Source organism: Uloborus diversus, chromosome 5, assembly GCF_026930045.1.
Source record: "Uloborus diversus isolate 005 chromosome 5, Udiv.v.3.1, whole genome shotgun sequence".
Lineage (NCBI taxonomy): Eukaryota > Metazoa > Arthropoda > Arachnida > Araneae > Uloboridae > Uloborus > Uloborus diversus.
Window position 1 is genome coordinate 148,676,644 of NC_072735.1, and position 27,107 is coordinate 148,703,750.

Below are 27,107 nucleotides of genomic sequence, written 5' to 3' on the forward strand. Positions count from 1 at the left end.
AAAGACTCGTGATAACATTCTTAATATCGGACATGAGCTGAAAGCTGAAGAGTTAGCTTGGTTTTTCTTGTTTCCGTATGGCATAAATGGCTTTAAAACATCAAGAGCAGTCAGTATCACTGCATTAGATTATTTTCAAAGCCGAATTCTAGGCAATGATTTACGATTTCAACGCAATGATTATCTCTTTTATGCTTTATCGATGTTCGAATATGAACGAGTTAAATCTACCATATCTGCTTGTACTAAAAAAATTCATGGACAAGATGGCATGATCGAAGACGTTCATTTGTATTTAAGAAATTTGAGAGGTTCTGCAGCCTATTGGAGAGGGGCTTTAAATGAACTCGTAGCCCAGATTAAATGTCTGGGGCCACCAACTTACTTTGTCACCTTCAGCTGTAATGATTTGCATTGGACTGACATGAAAAAGGCGTTGTTGATTGTCGACGATCGCTCCGACGAAGATCCAAATGACTTGGACATTATATCGACACAGCGCCTTATAGAACAATATCCAGTGATTGTTAGTCGTCATTTTATGGTCAGAGTAAATGCTCTCATGAAGTTAATCCTCCGCAACAATAAAATCTTGGGTGGCAAAGTAAATGACTTCTGGTGGCGCGTTGAGTTCCAAAATCGTGGCAGTCCCCATCTGCACATGATTATTTGGATTGAAAATCATCCTTCGTTCGAAACACCTGAAGGAATCCTAAAACTTGACGAAGTTCTGACCTGTGAATTACCCCCCGTTCACGATGAACTTTATGAGATCGTCAAAAAGTGCCAAATACATCATCATACGCATACGTGTGAGAAAAATAACTCTGATACCTGCCGATTCAACTTTCCCAGAAAAGTTTGCACTGAAACACGCATCATCGCTCATACATCAGATGAGTTCATTCGTAACGGTGGAAGAATTTGCCTCTTGAAACGCCGACCCAAAGAGAGTTATGTGAATAACTATAATAAGTCACTTCTTTTGATATGGAAGGGCAACATGGATATTCAACCATGTGGCTCTAATGAATCTATAGCATATTACGTCGCTAAGTACATATCCAAGTCCGAACCCACACAGTTAAATTCCAGCATTGCACAGGCGATTCAACAAATCCGCCCAGATGAGACAAATATTTCTCGCAAATTTTTCAAAATATGTATGCGTCTAATGAGTGAGCGACAAGTTTCGGCATGCGAGTGTGTTTTTAGACTCTGCCATTTAAATTTACGAGACAGTTCAAGACAATGTGTTTTCCTCAACACCAGAAAACCCGAGCAAAGATACAGAGTATTAAAATTCAACGAAGCGGGAGATAACACCGGACTGTGCGCAAACATCTTTGATAGATACGAAAAAAGACCTCTGGAGCATCAAAATTTCAACTTTGCGAACATGACCTTGATGGAATTCGCCATGAAATTTAAACCATATTACGCGAAACCACAAAGCAAAGAATTTGTTGAGGAGAGTATTGACATTGACGTTTATAATGATAATGTTCCCCATAAGAGAAAAAAAAAAGAATTGATTACTTTGATGGACAATTGTAAAATAGAAATAAGAAATGTAACTGCTGTTGTAAGAGTTCCATACTTCGTTGCCTCCACTGATCCGGAGAATTTTTACTATAGTCTTCTTCTGCAATACATGCCCTACCGCTCGGAGCAAGAACTACTTGAAGGATTTAATTCTTCAAAAGAAGCCTTTCTTGCTCGAGAAGAGGCTTTAAAAAGAAACAGCGAGCAAATGGAAGAATATCGAGAACGAGATAGACAACTGGAGAATGCCTTTAACCAAGCTCACGCATTCGATATACTCGATGCAGAACCGCTTGAATTGCAGGAAGACGTTGACGAAGAAGTTTTAGAACAACAAATAATGGACGACATTCAATTTCAAAATGCAGTCCAAGCAATGAACTTGCGTCAAAAAGACATATTCAAGTACATTACATCAAGTATTCAAGACCAATTGGGTGGCAGCCAACACCGAGAAAGACTTTTCATCACTGGCCAAGCTGGCACTGGAAAAACATTTCTTTTCAATCTACTGAAAAATCAAGTCAACCGATGTTACGCCAAGCCAGTAGTCAAAGTATGTGCTTTAACAGGTGTAGCTGCACGATTGGTTGGAGGATCCACATTACACAACTCGTTGAAATTACCAGTTCAAAAAGATGGTCGTATTGTGGAAATGCCTTTACTAACTGGAATATTTCTCCAAACTATGCGTCGACTTTGGACAGACATTGAATTCTTCTTCATTGATGAAATATCCATGGTACCGTACGAGATGCTAAGCATGATTGACTCGCGTTTGAGGCAATTAAAGAACACTGACAATTTTTTTGGTGGCCTTAACATTCTAGTATTTGGTGATCTAATGCAGCTTCCACCTGTGAGAGGAAGACAAATATTCCAACAGCCCGAGCACATGATTCCTGCTACTGACTTATGGAAACTTTTTTCTTTGGTAGAATTGGTGGACAATATGAGACAGCAAGGAGACATGTTGTTCGTTGACCTCTTAAATGCTCTTAGAATTGGTGAACTCTCGGCACAGCATATGGCTGTTTTACTTGAGAGAGAAAGTTCTGATATGGATGGAGAGTTTTCCATTGAAAGAGCCTTAAGAATCTACCCAACTAACAAGCAGGTAGATGAACATAACAATCGAGTTCTCCAGTATTTCAGGAGCAAAAATACTAGTATCTACAAAATTCGTGCCCAAGATCAACTAATCGATGCAACAAAAAAACTCAACGAAAATACAAGTATCGATAGCATCATTTCAAAAGACATTAACAAGACCGGAGGTTTACCGCGAGAATTAGAAATTTTCGTAGGAGCTAAGGTTACGTTAAGAGTCAATATTGACGTCACCAAAGGTCTTGTTAATGGAGCTATAGGATTTGTAAAAGAGATTGTTTGGCCATATTTTCGCAGAGCTCAAGTGTATGCCGAGGACATACCATCTGTTCTCATCAATTTCGGTAAAGACGGCATACACAAAATCGAGCCGAAATCCATTCAATTTCCAGCTTTATACAGTTATGGAACTGCTGAAAGGCGAATGTTGCCGTTGATTTTGTCGTGGGCTTCAACTGTACATAAAATGCAGGGAAGTACTGTGGACTATGCAGTTGTCTATCTTGGAAATAAACTATTTGCTGAAGGACAAGCGTACGTAAGCTTGAGCAGAGTAAGATCTCTTGCTGGACTCCGGATAGAAGAGCTCGACTGCACAAAATTAACTGGCAAGAAGCCTTGCAATAATGATGCTCTTGTGGAAATGGAGAGAATGCGGAGGTACAGTGAAAATGATGAAAGAATACGAAATAGTACTGTCAAAAATGCTTGAATTTTCAATGTGGACTAGACCTACTGGGCAAACCACAATTAAAAAAAAAAAAAAAACGTTTCTGACTATTTACCTCTCAAGTGGTGTGGAAAAAGTAGCATTTTGCATGTGTCTAGTCATGTGATATACTAGAAATATTGGTATTTTGTAATTAAAACTAAAAAGTAGAAAATAAAAATAATAAAAAAAATTTTAAAAACATGCTTTTCTTTTTTTCATTCAAAAAAATGAACTAAAAAGTGGAAAATAATTTTCTTTTATCACAAAAAATTTATCCTATATAACACATAAGTTAACATCAGACCTATTGTATTACGATACATTGAAATTATCATTTAAATTTCTGACTAAAAAGAAAAGCGTGGGCGCCGTATAACCCGTTTTATACTAATGAAAATTAAAAATTTAACATCATACACATGGAAAAGCAATTATTACCAGATGAATTAAATTTAAAGAAATAAATTGGTATGCATTAATTTATTATATTAGACTTAAGAAAATTAGAATAGAATTATAAAAAAATCACATTAAAAATTAAAACATAAACATTGAATTGAAGATTAAATCATTAATATGGATCAAGATTCATATAAAACTACAATAAAAATATTAAGAGTGTTATAAATACACACACCAGCATTATAATAAATAACTAAATTAATTTTTATTATATTACGGCTCTGAAGTATCATAAGTGTAAATTTTTTACTAATTTTTAATGTCTGATTTTAAAAAAATGTTTCCACTTGTAAAGAGAAACTTATTGCAAGGTACAGTGGTTATTGACACGTAAGTTTAGTAATATGAACAATAAATAGTAGTCGATTGAAAATTGAATTTTAATGTTCGCATATACTTATTAATTATCCTTATAAGATAATCAAAAATATTTTCGATAACTTTATGATAAGGCGCCCACGCTTTTCTTTTGAGTCAGAAATTTAAATGATAATTTCAATGTATCGTAATACAATAGGTCTGATGTTAACTTATGTGTTATATAGGATAAATTTTTTGTGATAAAAGAAAATTATTTTCCACTTTTTAGTTCATTTTTTTGAATGAAAAAAAGAAAAGCATGTTTTTAAAATTTTTTTTATTATTTTTATTCCTTCGACCGAGAACAAATAAAAATCTTACTTTTGCTTTTCCTGTAATGAAGGAATTAAAAAAATTTCACATTAGATTTTTTTTTGGCCATTTATCTCTTTTTTTTTACTGCCAGCAGAAAACCAAAGATTTTAGGTGTATTAATTGAGGGTTGCGTTTAATTTAATCGGGACTTTTAGATTTGTCGTTTTGCAGTTATTTATTTTTTTTTCTATTATTTAAGCCTAATTGGTGAACACGCGTCTCTTGACATAACTTGTATTTTCGAGGTAGACCGGGCAAAGCCAGGCGCCGTAGCTAGTGGCTACATAGAGACTCCAGAATCGAAAATAATATTCAGTGTTAGTGTCGTAAAACAGAAAGTTAAGGCCAAAGGCTTCGAAATGAAAAAAGCTCAAAATTATTTACATTTTTAAAATACATTTAGATAAGTAAGATCGCAGATGAAATATGCACAAAAAAGAACACTTGGGGAGAAATGCATTGAGATAAATATATCGGTATCATAAAATATTTGCAAATTATCCTAGTATATTCTCAGTTATGCAAATGAAACTTATTTTTCCAACGAGAAAGCATTCAAAAATTTTAATGTTTTAACATACAGTGGCTCCCAAAAGTGTTCGTACACTTTGAAATTTTTTAGTAAAACCAAAATAACTCGAAACTGAATTCGAATATGATGTCCAATATTTTTTTACGTCATTCCTATGTCATTCTAAATAAAACCCTGTAGTTTTTAAAAAATATTGACGGATTTTCTTTTTGAAATGAGTCAAAAAACGAAAAGACAGAGAAATAATACGCCACAAAAGTCATCGTACACTCAAATATTTTCGAATGAATTCGTGATTAAAACTATCATATCTCGTTTTTTTTATTATTTTTGCATTGTGTTGACCCTTAAAAATCATTTAGCTTGAATTTTTTGTTTATTTATTCCTTAATATTGTGTTTATTACTTTAAAATGGCTGGTATTCGTAAAAAACCACAAACACCATTCGAAATTTGAATTTTTTCCTCACATAGCGCTAAATTGGTTTGAAATGTCTCTAAATTAGTTATTTTATTCCATTCTATAGTAAAGTGCTTGATAAAATGCTTTAAAGAAAAGAATCGGACCGAAAACAAGGTAAGAAAAGGTCAACCGGCAAAGTTGACAAAACGTGATCAGAGATTTACTGTTAAAAAATTTGTGAAAAATACACATTTGAGTGCTGTAAAAGTTTTTGCACAGTTAAATGGAAGTTTTTGCATTTAATTTTCCTCTAAAATTGTTCGCCACATTCTCTGATTAGTGGGATTAAATGGAACCTCATCCTACAGAAATTTTCTTGGTCGTGCGAAAAACAGAAAGCTTACGCTTTTCGTCGCAAAATCAATGATAAATAAGCTCAAAACGTTTGGGAATTACGTCTTACTTTCAGATAAAAATAAATTCAACAATTTTGGTTGAATTGTTGTATAATCGTAAGTAGAAGAAAAAATTAGGAACTTAATCTTAAGAACTTAGTTGGACCAGTGAATCAGGACGGCGAAGGTATTCTAGTGCGAGGGTGCATATCAGCATTAGGACTTGGTAGTTTGGAATTTTTTGATGAAATAATGATTAATGCTGTTCGTTTAAATGTTTTAAAAACTAATTTTAAACTCTTAGCCAAAAATTTGGTTATCGGAAACAACTTTGTTTTTTATCAAGATAACGATAAGAAGCACACGGTTTTCAACGTTTGCGTCTAGTGCCTCAAAAATTGTCCTAAAGTTTAGAAAATGCCCCTTAGTTCTCCAGATTTGAACTTAATGTAAGATATTTAGAGATATCTGGAGGCTAGATTACGAAAATATGGCTTTGAAACGAAAATAGAGCTAGAAACAGTAAGACGCGAAGTGTGGTTGAACACTTACACAGAAATTACGCAAAAAAAGACATAAAAAGATGAAATCTATTCCAAGACGTTTAAAAAGTGTTGTTGATACTGCATGATATTCTGCTAAATAATAACTTCATAAAAAGTTAGATTATTCAACAATATATAGACATTTTTTAAAGTGTACGAAGACTTTTGTGACATAAAATTTCCGGCACTTTTTGGTTTTTAATTTTTAAAAAATTAAGTTTTAATATTTTTTAAAAAAAATTCATGTAGTTTTGTTGAAAATTGATCATAGATCTTATAATTAAATACCTATTCAGAAATATTAATTCGAAACAATGGAGAGGGTCCTATTTCAGTGAAAGTCGTAGGTGTACGAACACTTTTGGGAGCCACTGTATATCAAAAGATTCTTTTTTTAAATTTATGTTCTAAGTTTTCGAACGAATATTTTTTTGGTTTATATTCTGTATAACAATAAGGAAGTGTATTTTTTTTGGACACTACTATTTTCAAATAATTATTATTGTAATTGAAACGATAAAAATTAAGGGAACAATGACAACGTTTTTTCCCAAAAGATTACATACTTCAGCAACTTTCATTAGTACTCAATAAAAAAAAAAAAGGTTTTTCTCTTTTAGATAACAGAAGAACCATTACCGTCACAGACAACCTATTCCAAAAATACTTAAAGGCCAGTATTTTGGAGATTATGTCTTCTCCTGGTGTTTATTGAGGAAGTTAAAGGGATTTAAAAAAGGTTTCGTAGGGCTATTTGACACTGAAGTGATTATTATTCTTTCGAAGAAAGAATTTCAGTTTAAAGGCTGTCTTGTTTCGGCCTCTATGGTAAGGGGAAATGCACGAAGCTTTTCCAGAACTTAACAAGCATAATACTAACATCGATTTAGCAAAGTGTTGTTATTGCTAAACTGGATATTAGGGTGGTTAAAAAATACGTGTAAAACAAAAAGGTTTTCCTAGTTAACAGGACACCCCTCAATATGTTTAGACTTGTAGACAGTAATATACTGGAAGAATTTCAGCTTCCTATTTCAACTGAAAGAGGGTGCTCAACCCCCTTTCCCAAACTTCAAACGAATGGGGAAGGGAGGGGTTAAAAATACATCCAACTAAAAAAAAATGCTACATATTATAAGATACACGAGTAATATGCATAATACTTTGCAATAAATTAACTATTTACAAAAAAAAAAAAAAAAAAAAAAAGAGTTGGGGAAATGAAATGTTTCAAAATTTGTTACATTTTCTATGCTACGGCTAAGGTTAAATGGAGGGGTCACTGAGCACACTCTTAAATTTTGAGTTAGAAGCTAAATCTTTTACAGCATAATACTATTAGTAAGTGTAAAAAATTGCGGGTGTCCTGATCTCCAGCTAGAAAAAAAGTTTTTTTGAACCACCCTACTGGATATGCATAAAATTTAATTTTATTCTAAAAATTATGAACTGGAGAAAAAAAATATAGTTAAATATTTCAAATTGTTAAGCTTTATATTAAGAACTACGAAGGTTATTAGATGGTACAACTTGTATCAATTATCATCGCTTTTTTATTTGTAAGCAAATAAATGTGTGATAAACAGTAAAACCTCGTTTAGCCGGCCCTTATTCGGACCGGTTTATCCGAATGAAATTTGTTCAGTTAAAAAAATAATAATAACTTAAATAATATTTCTAAAAAACAACAGCAAGAACGAAACTATAAACGTGCACAATATTCGCTCTTTATTTTGACAAAATGGACAACTCCTGCATCTGTCGTGCAATAAATCAAAGTTATCTAATAAACAGCATGGCATATTTGTAGTGTCATTCCGGCAGTACTGCAGCTGAACTAAAATGATTAATTTTGCGATTAACAATCCTACGTAGTTTTGTTACAAAGCACCGTTTTTTGCCGTAAAAAAGATAAGTCTGCTTATTTGCGAATGTGTTTCGCTTATCACCTATACTGTCCGGATTATAAGGATTACTTTTGGTCTCAGATAGGCCGGATAAACGAGATAACCCTCGAAATTAAGTTAAACGATGTCGAGTCTTCTTAAAAATTCGACATCGCTTGAGCAACGTTCTGTGGTTTGTGTTTTGATTGCTGATGATGAAAATCCTGCTAATGTAGCTCCCAGAATGACTAAAGAGTTTAATGAAAGATTTATGAACCGTTTAAATTTTTACCAGTGGAGAGATCAGTTCAGAAATGGTCAAGAATCAGCGTCTGACGAACACTATTCTGGCCGGCCTATTGAAATTTCAACTTCTTCACTTTAAATTCGAATTGTAGCGTAAAACTAACAACCAAGACTACTCAGATATGCTTTTGAGGAAGATAAAAAGAGCCATGATAGAGAAACGTTGTGGATCTGAGGGAAAGGGTGTGATTATCCTGCACATCCCCTCACGTTGCTCAATTAACCCGTGAAACCATCGTTAAAATGAGCTGGATGGTACAGCCGCATCCCCCTTGATTCCCTGATTTAGTATCCTATGATTTTTTTTTTTTTTTGGAGGAGACATTATGTGGAAAGAAATTCCAGGATAACAAAGATATCATGAAATTTGTGGAAATTTGCTTCCGACACAAAGATAGAGAAATCTTTGCAGCCAGTATATAAAAGCTAGCAACCTGTTGAAACAGGTGCGTAAATATTGATATGGATCATTGTGAAAAACTAGGAAAAGTCTTATTTTTAAGAAATAAAAGGTTTTTACTCCAGATCAGTTTGTATCTTTTCCTTTTGAAGGACCCTCGTATCCAAGTTCTGTTTCATAAACCAGCTTTCAAAGTTTTTTTTTTTTTTTTTTTACCAGAACTAATTTTTTTAAGGAGTTCTTTTTGTGTATTTTACATTTTTAACCTCTTTCCAAGATAACTTTTCTCTCATAAACTAATTTCAATAGCAATTATTGACAATCTAAAACCTGAGTTATGTATTAATCATTTACTTGTTGATTAAATTATGATCAAAATTAATTGGTAAATTAAATATCTTGTTTCTCGTTAGATATAAGAGTTCTTGATAAGTGAGTGAAGTACTTCGTTAATGCTTCGTAAAATTTACTAGAGATACGCAACTTATACGGGATTACATTTCAACAGTGAATACACACTTTTATAGTGAATACTTCTTTAGAGGCAAGCGAAGTCTTCGAACTGTAAATAGCAGTAAATTTTCGGCTGGAAAGTTTCGCTTATACTCAAGCAATTTATCCATCAGTTGCTTTGAAAGTGCGTAATAATGCTTAACCGAATTTTCGATAGCTGAAGTCAGGTGAGTTAATCTTTTCAATTCCAACATTAAATTATGTTCCTGAAAAGTCGCCACGGTTCAATAATGAAAGCTATTAAAGGTATTTATATTCAAAATTGCAAGAGCGCAAATTAAATAGAATGCTTTTAGTTGAGTTGAATTTATTCCTGGAGTAGATTTCATCCAATGGAATCTTTGTTTTAAATTCTAAAAGCCTTCTTATTTATATCTTTTGTATTTTGTATTTCTACTTTAAACTGTAGTATAATGCTTTAATGAACTGATCTCTTTATAAGGATGAAAAGTCATGGTGTTGAATAAATCGTACTAGTAATTTCGGATTTGCGTAGGAATGGAGAAATATTCTACAGAATAACTGTTTGAGAAATAAAAGCATTGTTGAAGAAGGAAGTCACTAATGAAGCTTTTGGTTTGCAATGCATCAACTGAAATGAGACATTGTTACTTTGTAGAATACGAGATTTCTGATCTACAGTGACTCCCAAAAGTCTTCGTACACCTACGACTTTCAACGAAATAGGCCTCAAATCATTGGTTGGAATTAATATTTCAGAATAGGTTAATTATAAGATCTATGATCAATTTTTAACAAAACTGCATGAAAAGGTTTTAAAAAATATTAAAACTTAATTTTTTAAAAATCAAAAACCGAAAAGTGCCGGAAATTTTATCTCACAAAAGTCTTCGTTCACTTTATAAAATATCTATATATTTTTGAATAATCTAACTTTTGATTAAGTTATTAATTAGTAGAGTATCATACAGTATTCATAGCACCTTTTAAACGTCTGGGAATAGATTTCGTTCTTTTCCTTTCTTTTTTTAGCGTAATTTCTGAGTAAGTGTTCTACCACACTTCGAGTATTACTATTTCTAGCTCTATTTTCGTTTTAAAGCCCTATTTTCGTAATCTAGCCTCCAGATATCTCTAAATACGTTACATTAAGTTACAATCTGGAAATTGAGGGGGTATTTTCTAATTTTAGGACAATTTTCGAGGCACTAGAAGCAAACGTTGAAAACAGTGTGCTTCTTATCGTTATCTTGATAAAAAACAAAGTTGTTTCCATTAACCAAACGTTTGGCTAAGAGTTCAAAATTGGTTTTTAAAATATTTAAAGGAACATCATGATTCATTATTTCATCAAAAAACTACAAACTACCAAGTCCTGATGCTGATATGCACCCTCACACTAAAACACCTTCACCATCCTGATTAACTGATCCAACTAAGTTCTTAAGATTAAGCTCCTAATTTTTTTCTTCTACTTACAGTTATACAACAATTTAACCAAAAATCTTAAATTAATTTTTATCTGTAAGTAAGACATGATTTTAAACTGTTTTTAGCTTATTTATCATTGATTTTGGGACAAAAAGCGTAAGCTTTCTGTTTTTCGCACGACCAAGAAAATTTCTGTAGGATGAGGTTCCATTTAATCCCACTAATCAGAGAATGTGGCGAACAATTTTAGAGGAAAATTAAATGTAAAAACTTCCATTTAACTGTGCAAAAACTTTTACAGCACTCAAATGTGTATTTTTCACAAATTTTTTAACAGTAAATCTCTGATCACGTTTTGTCAACTTTGCCGGTTGACCTTTTCTTACCTTGTTTTCGGTCCGATTCCTTTCTTTAAAGCATTTTATCAAGCACTTTACTATACAAACAAATAAATTAACTAATTTAGAGACATTTCAAACAAATTTACCACTACTGTGGGAAAAAAAAATTCAAATTTTGAATGGCGTTTGCGGTTTTTTACGAATATCAGCCATTTTACAGTAATAAGCAATATATTAAGGAATAAATAAACAAAAAAAATAAAGCCAAATGACTTATAAGGGTCAACACAGTGCAAAAATATTAATAAACGGCATATGATAATTTTAATCATGAATTTATTCGAAAATATTTGAGTGTACGATGACTTTTGTGGTGTGTTATTTCTCTGTCTCTTCGTTTTCTGACCCATTTCAAAAAGAAGATCCGTCAGTATTTTGAAAAAAAAAAAAAAAAAAAACCAATGAGTTATATTTTGAATGACATAGGAATGATCTGAAAAAATATTGGACTTTATATTCGAATTCAGTTGTGAGTTATTTTAGTTTTACTAAAAAATTTCAAAGTGTACGAACACTTTTGGGAGCCACTGTATGTCTCACTTATTTAAAAGAAGTTGTGTACTGCTTTTTCTAAACTTATCGTCTGCTGTGTATTACATTTAATTCTGCTATTATAATAAAATAAATTCGTTATTCTAAGTTGTAAATATTTTGTTAACATAGTGAGTTTTTCGTTTAGACAGTATTGTGCATTTTCTATAGACAATTTCAATAACTCTCTAAGCAATTAAAGATGCAAGCGCCCAAAAAGAATCAGCAAACGGTAATATTTTTACCTACAATTTCAATTTAAGATACCGATTAGTACATTTTTGCGTTAACGCAAAACGTTTACGCCATTACGTTCACGCCAAGGCTGACGTAGCAGTTCCAAATGAAATAAAAGTTACTGAAAACTGATCAAAAACGAATTATTAATGTCAAAATAATGCATAGTTAAAAGAAAAACAGTTCAGTCTCTGGACCTGGAAAAAATTATAATGAAAACACATCACGTCTTAAAATACATGTCGAGTGCCAAACTATAGATAATGTTGACATCTAGCAACCATGTTGCCAAAGTTTTCGCCAAGCCTTCCACTAGTCACATGATATATCCATGAACCAATTTTTTCATCAGCAAGTCCGGGAAAGCTCGGTCTACTCTTATTATTAGTCTATGAAATTTATCGTCAGCTGCATTTTCAATTTAGGTTTGCTATTTACTATCGTCCAAAATGTACAAAATTCTTTTTAGTATCCTGCTATTTATCGTCTGTGCTTTCTATTAATTTTTTGTAATGGCATTAGCAAAAGAAATGGCATAGAACAGTTTAGTTATTATGATGGATTTGGAATGTTGTCTTTTTTTCGTGCTATGTTAGCGGAGACATAATTTGTACTGTGTACATAATTATGCAATTAAAAGTCTTTTATGAAAAATTAGAACTTGATCCATTTATTGAAGTGCAGAATTATATTTATTTCTTGAATTTCCTGAAGTGAAAAGAGAAACAGAAGTGTTTGTGAAACTAAAAGTTTTCCGAGAAGTAGGCTCAAAATTATTTATAGAATACAGAAGCAGAAGTTTATATTTTTTTCGCAAATGGGCTGAAGTTACACGCGTTATTAATTTGAAAATTTCTCTTAGGCACATTGAGCAACTTCCACTGAAATGTCGTGAAGTAAAAATTGAAATATTTATCACTTTCCAGAGCATCAAACATAAGAAACTGGTATCGACTGAAAAAAAGAGAAAATTTTTAGCATTCTGCAACTAAGACAACTAACACATGACTTTTGGACTAACGAATTTAAGGAACAAGTACCCTTGTCCTTAAAACATCAACATGTTCCGAACTCGAAAAAATATTCTAAATTCAGTAACTCGGAAAAGTCATCGAATACAGGGCCGCAATCAACATTTTGTTGAGCATTTGGATTTGTCTTAATAATTTATTAAAATAGTGTTTCATATGTTCTGTCATTGGATAAATAAAGTGTTGATGTTTAGTTAAATTTGTGAAACAATTTCAGCTTGAATGAGATATTCGTAAAAAAAAAAAAAAAAGAGTAGCTTTTGATTTCACATTTCATTTACCTGGTCAAAAAGTTAGGTTATTAGAATTGGTTATTTAGTACAGACATACTGTTAACGTCATGTAAGAGAATGTCGTCAGCAGTCTGAGATCATTTTCCTCAAAAATGATTTTTATAGACCTTCAGCGATTGTTTGCGAAAACATACGGCGTTGAATTTACTGCCATAGTTAAATGACCAGCTGGATTAAACGCAATAAATGAGGCGTTCAGAGCTGAAGTGGATCAAGTCAACAAACGAGCTAATCCATTTTAGTTCTGAACATCTCATTTAAGACGAATCACTTTCTGCTCTTTCTATTAAAGGCTTTCAGAGCTGAAATTAATAAAGTCACCCATGAACTTGATCACCTTTATCTTTGAATGCCTCAAATATGAATATTTTTTTGCTCTCATAACCTAAGAATTTCGCAAAATACATTTTAAAAAATAATAGTTTGAAAAACTAAAAAAACACGCTTTAGAAGCAAAATGAACTAAAAAGTTAAAAATAATCTTTGGATGACAAGTATATAAAGTAATTGACGAAACACTTAATTTTACTGAAATAAAAAAAGCGTGGAGGGCTTTTTTATCAGTTGTCTTAAATTTCTTCCACTTGTTACCCATGCAAAAATGTAAATAGGCAACCCCCCACGTTTTTTTTTACAGTAAAATTAAGTGTTTGGTCAGTTACTTTATATACTTGTCATCCAAAGATCACGGGACGCGGGAGCGTCCCGCCCCGCCAAGGAAACCTAACGTCAGCAGCCAACAGAAGCAAATCCACCGCCAAAGACGATAGAAAATAAAAGCGACCAAGAACCAGTTTACACGACAGAATAAGTTGGGGGTTTTTGGGCTTTTCACTCCTCTGTATCTCAGCCCCATGAAGACCCCCGGAGTTGATTTTTGGTACACTTAATCTCTAGTGGCCCCTGACTCCGTAAACCAAATCCCCTGGACCATCAGGGAGAGGAGGTATCAAAGTTATAAAATCGCTGTTCAAAACAGTTTTCGCTTTCTTTGACAGGGCTACAGCCCAGACGAAAAAAAGAATCAAGCTGAAATTTCGTACACACATTCCTTGTGCCTTACTGATGTGCCTTTTGTGTCATTTGACCCCCTCCCCCGTTGTTTTTACCCCACAAATCGTAACTTCCCGGGGTTCTATCACAGCCCCCCAAGGGGCTACGGTAATGATTTTTTGTATACATATTCTTGGGGGGCCATTGAGTACATATACAAAAATTCAACCCCCAGGAACATCATGGGCCGGAGTAATTAAAGTTTGAAAATCACTAATTTTCCCTAAATTCATATGTACTTACTCTCAGCTCATAGGGTTTTTTTTATCTCGGACTGCAATTGCAAGGTTAGAACAGATCTAACAGTTATTCCGAAGTTGTCTTAGGAAATGAAATTCAATCAAGACTAAAACATATCCAACAGTTGCAACTAGACGTTAAATCGCGTATATCACGAATTTGCCACAGCGACTGCGCATGCGCGCAGACTTAGAATCTTAAAACAGAAAGAACAATGAGCTATGTAGTTTGTTTATATTTAAGCAGAGAAATATTAAAGAATAGGATTAAAATACAGTTCCCGCCCCCAACCCCAACTTCGCCGATACGAAATTTCTTTTCTTCCTGTTTTTCAGTTTTGATATATTTAAGGGGGAAGAAATTTTAAATGTCGGCGAAAGTGGGATTAAACCATGAAAATATTTTGCATGACATATTATATGTAACTCTACGCATATGTATATGATACATCTAACTTTACGATTGAGAGCGAAGAATAGCACTTATTTATTGGTTTGCTTATTTTCTAAATTGATGCATTTTTCACAAACATAACACATTATGAATTGAAATTTATGATATATGTGTGTGGATATCCGTGTTTTGCAGTGATTTGTTAGCAGACAAAATTTTTGCAATTAATTTAAGCAAGACTTTTGAAATGAGCTAAGTCCACGCGCATACGCAGTCGCTGTGGCAAATTTGTGATATCCGCGATTTGACGTAAAGTACAGTTGCATACATCTTCTGACTCATTTTAATTTAAAATATTTAAAGACTTGTTTTTTTTTTTTTTTTGCTTGGTCATAACATACGTTATTTTGTCTTTTTAGTGAACTTTTGAACAAAACTAGGTATTAAACAAGACAAAGAGTTCCATCAAAAGAAAGATAAATTACCCAACAATTAAAATTATCCCATAAAACGTAAAATAATCCGCGATTTAGGAAAAGAAGTCATTAAATAAAAGCTAGATTGATATAAACCGCAAGTTGTTGTAAAACATTTCAAAAAAAAAAAAAAACTTCACGAAAATGTTGAATAATCCTCCAAATAAAAAAACTGTGATAGAATTTACGGCGAACTTGTAAAATACTTGAAAACAATATAATTAAATCTATAGTATTTTATTATCCAAGCAGTTTTCTTTGCAGCAGTGAGGATGCAAGAATTGCAATAAAATTTAAACGGCCCAATTTTCACCAAACGAACATAGAATCTTACTGGTCAGAATGCCAACTTGCCAACTTGCCATTTTTGTTCCTTAAAAACACAGAACAACGTTGTTTCAATTGAATATTTATGACTTTAAATTCTCAATTCTAAAATACAGACAAAGTAATAATATCAATGCAAAAAGATGTGATATCTCAGCAAATCAACCCTGTTGTAAAAATTTCCCCGCCAAGAAAACCTTTAACTCTTCCCCACAAAAAAGAAAGCCTTCATTCTAGACCAAAAAAAAAAAAAAAAACCTCAGCCTTAAAAAGACATGATATCTAGTTTGCCCGCCAAGTATCTGCCAAACTATCATCCTCCCTGTTCTCCTCTTTCATCACATTTACTTCAGTTAGATCCTCCTCCCACCTTCAACTCCTCAGAAATATGGATAGATCCTTTAAATGGTTTATTTTGTTTGGCGGGAAGCTTTTCTAGTTGAGGTGGTTGCTTGGTGAGTAAAAAGCTTCCCACCAAACTAGATAAACAATTTAAGAGATCTATCCATGTTTCTGAGGAGTTGAAGGTGGGAGGAGGATCTAACTGAAGTAGGTGTGATGAAAGAGGAGAACAGGGAGGATGATAGTTTGGCAGATACTTGGCGGGCAAACTAGATATCATGACTTTTTAAGGCTGAGGTTTTTTTTTTGGTTAAGAATGAAGACCTTCTTTTTTGTGAGGAAGAGTTAAAGGTTTTCTTGGTGGGGAAATTTTTACAACAGGGTTGTTTTTGCTGAGATTATTTTTTACTTTTTAGTTCATCTTGCTACAAAAGCGTGTTTTTTTAGTTTTTAAACTATTATTTTTATAATGGAATGTATCTTAGTGTTCTATTGCATTATTTGCATCAGACATTTTGAGTGCTTTCTGGTAAATTCATGTGCAAACATTGTTACACTCCGCAGCTCTGATTTGTACGTTGTAAGTAATTCTAATAAGCCACTTACTATTTGTCCAAAGGAAAGTTGGACCCACAAACATACAAGTTAAGCTAATAAAAGCGTGTTAATTAGAATGAACTAATAACGTATCGTTAATAAATTAATTTGATTATAGAATATTGCATTGTCATCGCGTCTGAGGTTGCATTCCAAATTTTAAAATAATCCTATAACAAAAAGTAGAGCCGCCTGCCTTGTCTAGTGGTCAGAGAAGTCTGACTGCGACAGGAAGGTCCGGGTTCGAATCCCGGCTCGGGGCATGGACGTACTTTCTTTCTCCTGTCCTTGTCCTTCCTTTGTTTAAATGTGTTGTTATGTTGTGAATGGTTGCCTACCCTATAAACGGGTCCTTATGGCATGTGTGGACTGTAGAAGTCGGACTTCACACCAAATTACGGTACAGTTGGAAAAGTGAAGCAGCGCACCTCAAATTGCCAGCCTAGCTGGCACACAACAGCAACAAAAAGTGAGCGAAAATTGAGTTGCAAGATTATAAATTTAATTTCGATGTAGACGGGATTAGAACGCAAGCCCAATGATTCCAGGAGGTGGACCTCAGAGAAGACCCGCGCCTTAGCCTGCTCGGCGACGAACGCTCATAAAAGGGTGGAATGTACTAACAGTAATAAGCCACTAGTTCTTTGTTCAAAGGAGAGTTACTCACAAACATACAAGTGAAGCTAATAAAAGCGTGTTAAAAACAGGATGTAATAATATTCTTGACTGTCAGAGGTCTAAAGCTAAAATTAAATAACCCAGAAAATACGGATTATTCACTGTCTAAATGTATTTCTAACGAGAGTTTTATCAGGTCTTCCGTTCCTTTACTTCAAGCACTAATCAAGTACCGTAAAAGAGTACAATATCTACAGTTCAGTTACTTCCAGAAAGTAAGACAATAAACAGAGACACAAAAACGGGCTAAGACCTCACTCAATGAAGTTCTAGTGCTGTAGAAATTTTCCTGGAAATTTGAATGACAAAGGGTCGGTCCATCCAAAATTGTATATAATACACGTGCTGCAAAGGTATGGACTATCGAAATATCTATTTTGATTAGTGGCATACTCAGCACCCCCATAACCCCTGCGGCGTGGGAGCGAGGAAAAAGGTATGAAGGTGCAAGCTCTCGAAAAATAACAATATGCTAAAAAAAAAATCTTATGGTAGGGGGGGGAGGGTGGAGGGCACTTGGTGGGGGGGAGGGAGGAGGGCAGTTATAAATCTTTCGGGGTGAGGGAGGCGTACCGAAGTGTATGTACCACGGTACTGATTTTGAATATTCTTGAGCGTCACGAGTTTTCTCGTGAGGTCTGTATGTGCTTACGTATGTATGTGCGTGTGTATCGTGTCTAACTAAGTAACAGATTTTTTTTTTTAAAATGCTTAGCACTTTTCATAATGCACTCAAAAGAACGAAATAACTTTTCTGGTTCAGAAAGGACAATTTAAGTATCCCTGTAGTTTTCAATTATTCCAAGAAAAAGACTTCACAAACAAAGAAAAGCACGGCTCAATTCATGGAGAGAATGTTTTATCATTATCTAGCTTTCAATCCTAAATTTGAGTGTCGAAACATGCATATTTTGCTTAATGGGAAAGTTTGATTTGAAATGGTTTGAGCGCACTTTTCTTCGTTTGTGAAGTCTCTTTCTTGAAATAATTGAAAACTTCATGAATACATAAACTTTCCTTTCGGACCCAGAAAAGTTATTTTGTCCTTTTGAGCACATTATGAAAAGGCTTAACATTTTTAAAAAAAATCTGATATCTTGAAGATTTTCGTTTTCAAACAAAATTTTCTATTAGAATTTAATTTTTTAGCCTAAGTTGTAGACCTTAATATTAAAAAAATCATTTCGTGAAATTCCGTAGTCTCTAAGCGGCCTAGTTGCTGAGATATAAGCAAAAGATTGGATCACAACATACAAGTTACGTGTGACAAAGATCCTAATGTGTCTCTTTACTTAATTCCATTATCGATTATTGGTATAAATGAGGATAAAAACCCTAAGAAAACAACGTACAGTGAATCAATTTCATTCTTGCTCCAGTGAAGCCTTGATTCAAACTTTTCATAATGATTATTATCAACATTACTGTTGCAAGGCAACAAAATTTGTAACAATGGGTTTTATATTTAAACATTTGATGGGTAAATTACATGGAATTTGCTGTTTTCCATCCTAACCAAAATAATAATTTTATTCTTGAGTTTTAATTTTTCAGCGTTAAGTTGTCCCTTAAGATTAAGCAAATCATTTAGTGAAATCCCGAAGTTTCTATGTGGTTTAGTTGCTCAGTTAGTTATAAGCAAAAACAGGCCTCAGATTTTTCCGTGACAATCAGGCCACGTATAATAAAAGTGCTTAAGGGGTCTAAGGACCTTTAATCTTCAGAATTTTCGATTTTCTGGAAAAAACATATGTTATGCATAATTTTATTCTGAACAATTTGATACCTTATTTATTACCATACGCCACAAACTTTTCGAGTTATTGTAAAAATGCGTAAACTTTCCCCGTAGAGATTTATGTTAACAGCAGCTGTTTAAGCCTCTTTTTCTCAGGTGCCGATTTCTTCGGTTTTCTCGTTTTGCGCGCATGATATTTCAGAAAGTTTTTAATATATTTCCGTAAAACTTTTCATGCATGTTTGTCTGATACATCTTAACGATCTGAACCTAAATTTCAACTAAAAAATTAAAGTTAATATTTAAAAATAAATATTTTTCACCCAAAAGTTTGGAAATTTTCGATATTAACTTACCAAATTTCAAAAAAATAAATAAATAATTTTCAAAAAATAAATAAATTTAGGTTCAGGTCATAAATATAAACCAGATAAGCATACATTAAAAGTTTTACGGACTTATATAAGAAACTTTCTGAGATATCATGCGCGCAAAACGAGAAAACCGAAGAAACCGACTCCTGAGAAAAAGAGGCTTAAACAGCTACTGTTAACAAAAATCTCTATGGGGAAAGTTTAGGCATTTTTACAATAACTCGAAAAGTTTTTGGCGTATAGTAATAAATAAGGTATCAAATTGTTCAAAATTAAACTGTGCATAACATATATTTTTTCCAGAAAATCGAAAATTTTGAAGTTTAAAGGTCCTTAGACCCCTTAAATTGGTAAGCCGTACAAGATTAAAATCTTGTGTATAGATTTGGAATGGGGCTTAGTTGTGCATTGTGCTGTGCACTTCCCCTTTGATTGCATTCTGATGTTCCAAAAAGCGTCTTTACACTTTTTTTTTTGTAGAAAATCTATGTTAATTTCAATGCAAAGGGAAGTAATTTTGTAAATTGGTGATCCCACTGTGAGATATTGCCAATAATCTAGTTGCTATTTTTAAAAAAGATAATTAAATATCTCCTAAAACAGAGCTGAAATACAAAAATACATTCACACTACTAAGCTTTATGCTACGTAACAGTGTTCCCAATAATCAAATGAATGCTTTAGTTTTTTACGGAAACTCAGTAGTTCTGTGATTGCTACTTTATCATCCCGTGAGATAAAATTTATTATGTAACTTAAAAGCCTCGGAGACAACATTACTTGGGATCACCGTCACCAATTACAAGTTTGTAAAGAATAAAGCTATTATTTTAGCAATGCCCTCTTTACTTTCAAAACAATAAAGTTGTCATGGAAATTAGATGCAACACAATAGATTTATCTGTTAAACAACAACGTTTGTAGAGACTTTTATCTGCGAAGGCCTCTTATCTAGGACTGCAGATTCGTAATCCCTTAAGTACTACATAGCCATTTAGATAATACGTATTTCTAACTACAAGCATTAAAGGTTACCATGCATTATTATCCTTAATTCTAAGCCAAGTTTCATTATAACGCCCTACATATAATTTTAAGAGAATAAAATGTACGATTACATATATTTCATGCAATTAAATTTAGTTAAATATTCGTATAAACATATATCATTTAACAAAATGCTTTCATTTCACGTATCAGATTAGAAATAAAAATATTTCATATATATCCATACTATTAAAATCTGTTTGCGTCCGTCCGTCCGTCTGTCTGTCTGTCTGTCTGAAGATTGAACTTCTCGCGAATCACTGCGAGTCGAGAGTCAAACCAGGTATCGATTCAAAATTTTCCAAAGAAAACAATAGGACCAATCTCGTAATTGTAAGACTTTAATTAGCGGATATATTAATTATAACGTTAGTTACCATTACGCTATTAGGGAATTTTTATTTCTTTCCTGTTGCCATTTTGCATGTGAGCAAATAAAATTCTAATAATTGTTTTAAAGGGAATTTTTTGGCTACTGTCCAAATCTTAAAACAACGTTTCCAGCTAGAATTTTACTTTAAATTAGTTTCATTTCTCTTTCCTTCTGATATATAACTCCTAAAGCTACTCTGCCAAGCAACTTTTTCGTTTAGAAATTTATTGTAAAAAAATTATCTTCGTTTCTCTTTTATTCTAAGCAATGATTTCTATTTCTTTCTGTTGCCATTTTACATTTGTTAATAAATAACATTTTAGCGATTGTTTCAGGGGGCTGACCATGGCCCCACTCAATGGCGCTGTCGCTTACAGTATACTCGTATACTGTACCACTTAGTACTTAAGTATTGAGTGGGGTCATGGTCTGACGTAATCAAAACAACCATCTAGGTAATTGGTTGCTCTGTTTGGACATAATTTTTATTTATCGTCTGCCCTTTATTATTTTTTACATCCCACGTTCTTAACTCTTTTCAGCGTTATGAAAGTTATTTCTTCAGTTATGTTTATTTATTGCAGTGTAAGTTTACCATTACCAGTCTCATATTTTGGTAAATTTAGGATGTGCGACTAATTATGTTTATTTTCTTGTACTTTACCCCTTCACATCGGTGAGTTTTCGAATTATAATAATTCTCTTTTTATTTCCTGTTTTTACTTTTGAAACACAGTATAGTGAAAAAAAAACACGTTAAATTAAGATTGTTTGAATTCTTTTAAGTGAAACAGAGTTGAACAAAAAAGTTTGCTTTTAATGATTTCAACTAAAGCTTAGTTAGAATCTAATGACTTGGTATTAAATTAATAGATATTAGTATTTTTAAGTCTTGATGCACTAGTTTCACCTAATCAAGCAAGCAATATGTGTCATTTTGAGTAGAAAGCTGATTGTTACGTAATAATTACGTAAAAGCTGACGCTTTAAAAGTAACTTTTAAATCGCTTTTGTTAACATGGGAAAACGCAAAAAGGAATGAAAATTACTAAACGAAGAATTACAAGCATAACATATGCTGACACACTCGCTGCGAAATGCCTTTTTTCTTCTTCTTTTTTCCCCTTTTCATTTCTTTTTTCGATGTTATAAAAACTTTTGAACTTGTGAGGTATTAAGGCGCAAACCGCAAATTCATACGACAATTTGTTGGTTTTCTATAATTTTTTTAAATGTGTCAAGGACTTTTCGGACACCCTGTATAATAAATTTTGTTTTTAGCGTAGAAGCTTTGAGAATCTCAACATTCCGTAACGTTCATAGCATGTCAATTTTATTGGTACAATGTACTTTTTCATTTTAAAGGCGTGCAACTTAAAATTTCACACAATTCTGAACAAAGATTTCAGATTGTATTAAGACTTTTCATCAACAAAGCCCTCTCAAACATATCGAAATTGTAAGTCATCCCAGGAGTACGAACACAACCATTAGAAAGGGCTAAACGAATGGCTAATGCAAGACTTTAGAAATTCGAAGTCAGAAACTGTAACTACTTAAAAGTTTCTTAAAAGTTTTATTGATTTCCTCGAGAATTGTATTGCATTAGATCTTTCGATTGAGAATTTTTTTACTTTTAGTTTGGAAGTTTATTTTCTTTGATTTGCGATGTTGTATTTTTCATTTTCTTGAAAATGTTTTACTTTTTCAATGGGCAACAAATGGACTTTAGGTTGAGAGTTATTTAACTTAAGTTATGTGGCCTCAGATTTTTTGATTCTGGAAAGTTTTCAGGATTTCATATTAACAAAAATACAAACAAAAGGGGAGTAACATTACTGGTCAACAAAAGCTAAGCTCTTGTTGAATAACATAAGCTTATAACGTTGGAGTTGATATGTTGAATTGTAATTTAATTTGACGCGCCCGCCCCCAATTTGCCTTCAACATTATAATCTTATGATATTCAATAGCTTCTGTCGGCCAGTCCCGTTACTGTCATGTTTTAAAAATAAAGAATATATAAATCTCCCCGAGCGGGTAAAACTACCAACCTCTCAGTTTACAGCCGAACGCGCTGGTCGATTGCGCCACGGAGACTTCGCTTTAGATGAGTAGTTAAAGGAGTTCATTTTTTGAAGTTAGCAAGCGGAATTCCTTGTTGTGTCGTTATTCTTTCAGTTTGCTCCCGGCGCCAACATGAAACAAGAAGCATATCCGGAAAAAATCTCAAAGTCATGCCAAAGTTTACAAAAAAATTATGATTTAAAAAATGCGTACATATTATCAAAAATATTATTTTACAAGAATCAAAAAGAGCCTATAAAAATCTTTTTTTTAAATTTAAATAAAATAACGCTTGAGACACTTTGAAAGCATTTAAATAAATTATAATCAACGATCTCATAAAATGTTCAACGTTCTAACAGAGTGAGAAGAGTTTCAATTTTCTTCATGGAAAAGGGCGCAATGAACCTGAAATAGCCAATAAATAAAAAACAGGTCTTTTATGTATCTAAACAAATTAATATCATACAATAAATGCTGATGTACTTTCTCATCAATTAGAATTATAAATTTTTTTGTAACTAATTATAGTTTAAGAATATCTTGTTTCGAATAACTGATTTCAAGGAAACAAACAATGTTAATTATCTCTTACAGTTTGCAGATTAATTTAAAATTTCCCCACTCTATGCATATTGTTATATTTTTAAAGTAAAATTACTTTAGCGTGATTCATTAATAGTTTAGGCGTTCAACATAAAAGTACTAGCTGTTTAACTGCCTTTAAAATAGAATAAGGAAATACAATTAACTACAATTATTTTTCTAGGAAATTAATTACAATTAATTTTGCTACTGCTCTAATTTTGAAAAGTCATATTTGTACTTTTAAACAATATTTTCAATTAAGTTAATTGTTTCTTAGCCATACTGAATAAGTATTAAGCTAGATACTACTTAATAGTATATTTATTTAAAGCTCCTTCGTGTAGTTAATCTTCTAGAAATACTATGTTCTCAATTTCAATTAAATTAATATCCAATTTATCATTGTTGTGCAGGAGCCTTAATTGCCCTTCAAAAAGTGTTGCAGTAATTAAATTTTGATTGCTTGATAAACTGAATCATGATAGCGTGTTGAACACCTGATTCTGTATTTTCCTCTTGTATTGTATTCTTTGTTTGATTAATCTTTTGGAAAATCAAATGAAATTTATTTAATCACCTTTCATTTACATATGCAAAGCATATTGTATGCAAAATTTAACTAGAAGAACTCGTAATAGAAATACGAAAATTCAGGCGTGTTCACTTTTCAAACGATTGTTTCCGGAATTAAGTAAATTTTACTGATCTTAAGAGTATCCCAACAGTAAAAGACATGCCTCATTGTATCACTAAATATTTCACTGAGATTTTTCCTTTATTGAACAGTAGAGATATTTTACAAAGCGATATAGATTCTTTTTTTTTTATGGAAACAAGAAATGGACAAATTCTGGTTTGTCTGTCCAAACGTAATTTACTCCATATAATCATATACTGAACATATAATTTTGATGCTCTCTCAAATTTAATTTCTAGGCACGCCTAGTCTTCCCGGTATAGGCAAAGCCACAATTGCAATTAATTTCAATAATTCCACACAAATTAAGAGGCTGAATAGAATTTTTAAGAGAAGAGAGCGAAAGTTTATTATTAAGAGAAAACAAATCCTGGAATTGGAAACGTTTAAAAATTTTAGCAACCAACTGATGGAAAGAATAGTAAAATATTTAGTCCAAATTCTTAGCGATGAAAGTTCTGTTGAGAACATTAGTGTGCAATTTTTTGAAAGTTTTTTACCTATTGGAATCATTTAACGTAGGCAAATAGTCTATATCAATTGCCACAGACCTAAGATTGTTGTGTTCCACTTTAAGAAGTCCTAGTGCAGAACAAGTATTAGTAGCACGATACACAAAAGTATTAAAAGTCGAATGGTTTGCAACAAAAAGTAATTACAAATCGGACTTAGTACTAGAAATAAGAACAAGAAAGGGTGGCAATTATTCTGTTCTTTTTCCACAAGGGACTTGAATATAACTGTCAATGGAATTTAAAGCAGATAATGCTTCATCACTATAAAATCCACCGACTGTTCACCGTGGGTCAGAACCTGGGGCCACGGAGCAGAAGGCCAACTCCTTACCCCCGTTATACCCAGCCAACTGCTTGGGAACTAAACACTGGGAGTTTCAAACTCGATTGACCACCTAACGGGAGCATCCGCCTTTCAAGTTGTGTTCAGAACACACTCTGGGTTGAAAGTTTCAACCCAGAGTCCTCAATCTCGTAAACTGAGATGGGCATTTAGACCTAGACCTGTTGTGCCACTAAATTTAGTTTTTTTTTAGTCTCTGTATAGTTAAGTTTTTTTTAATTATTTTTTTAACGTAATTGATACACGTATAGTCTGACCACCAATGAGTTGGAAAGACAAACATCCGGTTTGCAGGTAGAAATGGACACATCTATTAGTTTTAAGGGATGCCAGCTTTTGCAGAAGTGTGGTAGCCTCTAAATTAAGCAGAATCACGTTGAAATCAAAACGCACGAGTGAAGGGTTTTTATTTTTCCATCTCATTCAGATAAACTAGTCCATGGCCCCACTTAATGGCACTGTCGCTTACCAGTATTGAGTGGGGACATGACTAGTCATAACTGGACGTTTGCTAATTCCGTATTATTCGTGGGAAGACAGTAGTTTGAGTAACTAAAGATGAACCCAAATCGATGCTTAGCTCAAATTATAAAATTTATGACTTAAAACCACTAACATTCTAACCCATCGACTTTGTGTTAAGTGCGGAAATAAGCATTCATGTTAAGAGGTAAAGATTTGCTCCTACTAATTAGATGAAAATGTCAAAGCCCAAAATTGTTGAAATACGGCGATTCGAGTTTCCGTGAGAAATAATATGGCAGATTCATGTCTATAGTTGGGGCAAACCTAACCTGGCAGCGTCGTAATGCTGTGATTAGGATTTGTGTAACCCCTGTCAGGTTAATATGCCCCAACTATACTGCCGTGGGCAGATAAAGGGCAGTAAGTGTAAATTTTTCATTTTTATTTTTTTTAAATTTCTTTGCATTTTTGTCATTTATTGTACACTAGTGGTACCCGCTCGGCTTTGCCCGTAGTTGAAAATTAAAAGGTCATTCGATTCGCCTGTATATTTACAAATAATGAATGACGAATTTCTTGCCAATTGGCTGTGTTCATTCGCTCTCCCAGTCCACGTCATGATCATTTCATAATTTACTCGTCCATCTTATGATAAATTTGCTCCGGAAAATGTTCTTAAAATTGAAATAGAAAAAGAACAAAATCGACTTTTCGAAAAATCGTTTCGAAGTGCACACGCCCTTGCTACAAACTAACTTTGTGCCAAATTTCATGAAAATCGACCGAACGGTCTAGGCGCTATGCGCGTCATAAACATCCTTTAAACATCTAGACATCGAGAGAGAGAGACTTTGAGCGATATTATTAGTGAAGCTTGCTTATTTGGTTTCCGCTGAAAAAAAGCACGAAAATAACACGTCTAATTCCAACATTTCCCTATTGTTACTATTGAATCCAACACACATTTCTGCAAATATCTCGAAAACTTATTTCTGCAGATACTGCCTGGCGGCAGTTTACCTGCCCACGGCAGTATCGTTAGCCTGATTTATAAGGAACTGCACATAATACCGGTGAAGTAAAAAATACGCCTAAAAGAAAACGACGTGGCGTTTTTCAAAATTTTAACAATACAAAGATATGCAACTCATACAAAAGTATACACACAATGTCCTGTTGACGCGCCGAATCTTTTGCTCAAAATTATGTATGTATTTAATAAAAAATCATGATTCTTTACTTATTTCCCATCCTTCACTTTCCCTATTTGAAAAAGTCGTTTGCTACAACAAACGAGTCCCTTGTTACGTTTAAAGATCGAAGATTTTACGACATCTAGAGACAGTTTTTACGATCAATGTCGTTTTATGTTTCCGAGTTTCTTTAATCACTTTGAAACTTTGAAAGGATACTTATTTACTTTGT

The 27,107-nt window shown here is 33.1% G+C and overlaps 1 protein-coding gene across 1 annotated transcript; it reads left to right on the forward strand.

Annotated features, from left to right (window-relative positions):
* Nucleotides 1–202: 202 nt before the first annotated feature.
* LOC129223190 (uncharacterized) lies at nt 203–3,367 on the forward strand. Its single transcript, XM_054857756.1, has one exon. It carries the CDS (start codon nt 203–205, stop codon nt 3,365–3,367), a length of 3,165 nt encoding a protein of 1,054 aa, XP_054713731.1.
* The last annotated feature ends 23,740 nt before the right edge of the window (nt 3,368–27,107 follow it).

Excerpts from the sequence above, each read along its gene's own strand:
- LOC129223190 (XM_054857756.1), top strand. The coding sequence starts at position 203 with ATGTTCGAATATGAACGAGTTAAATCTACCATATCTGCTTGTACTAAA.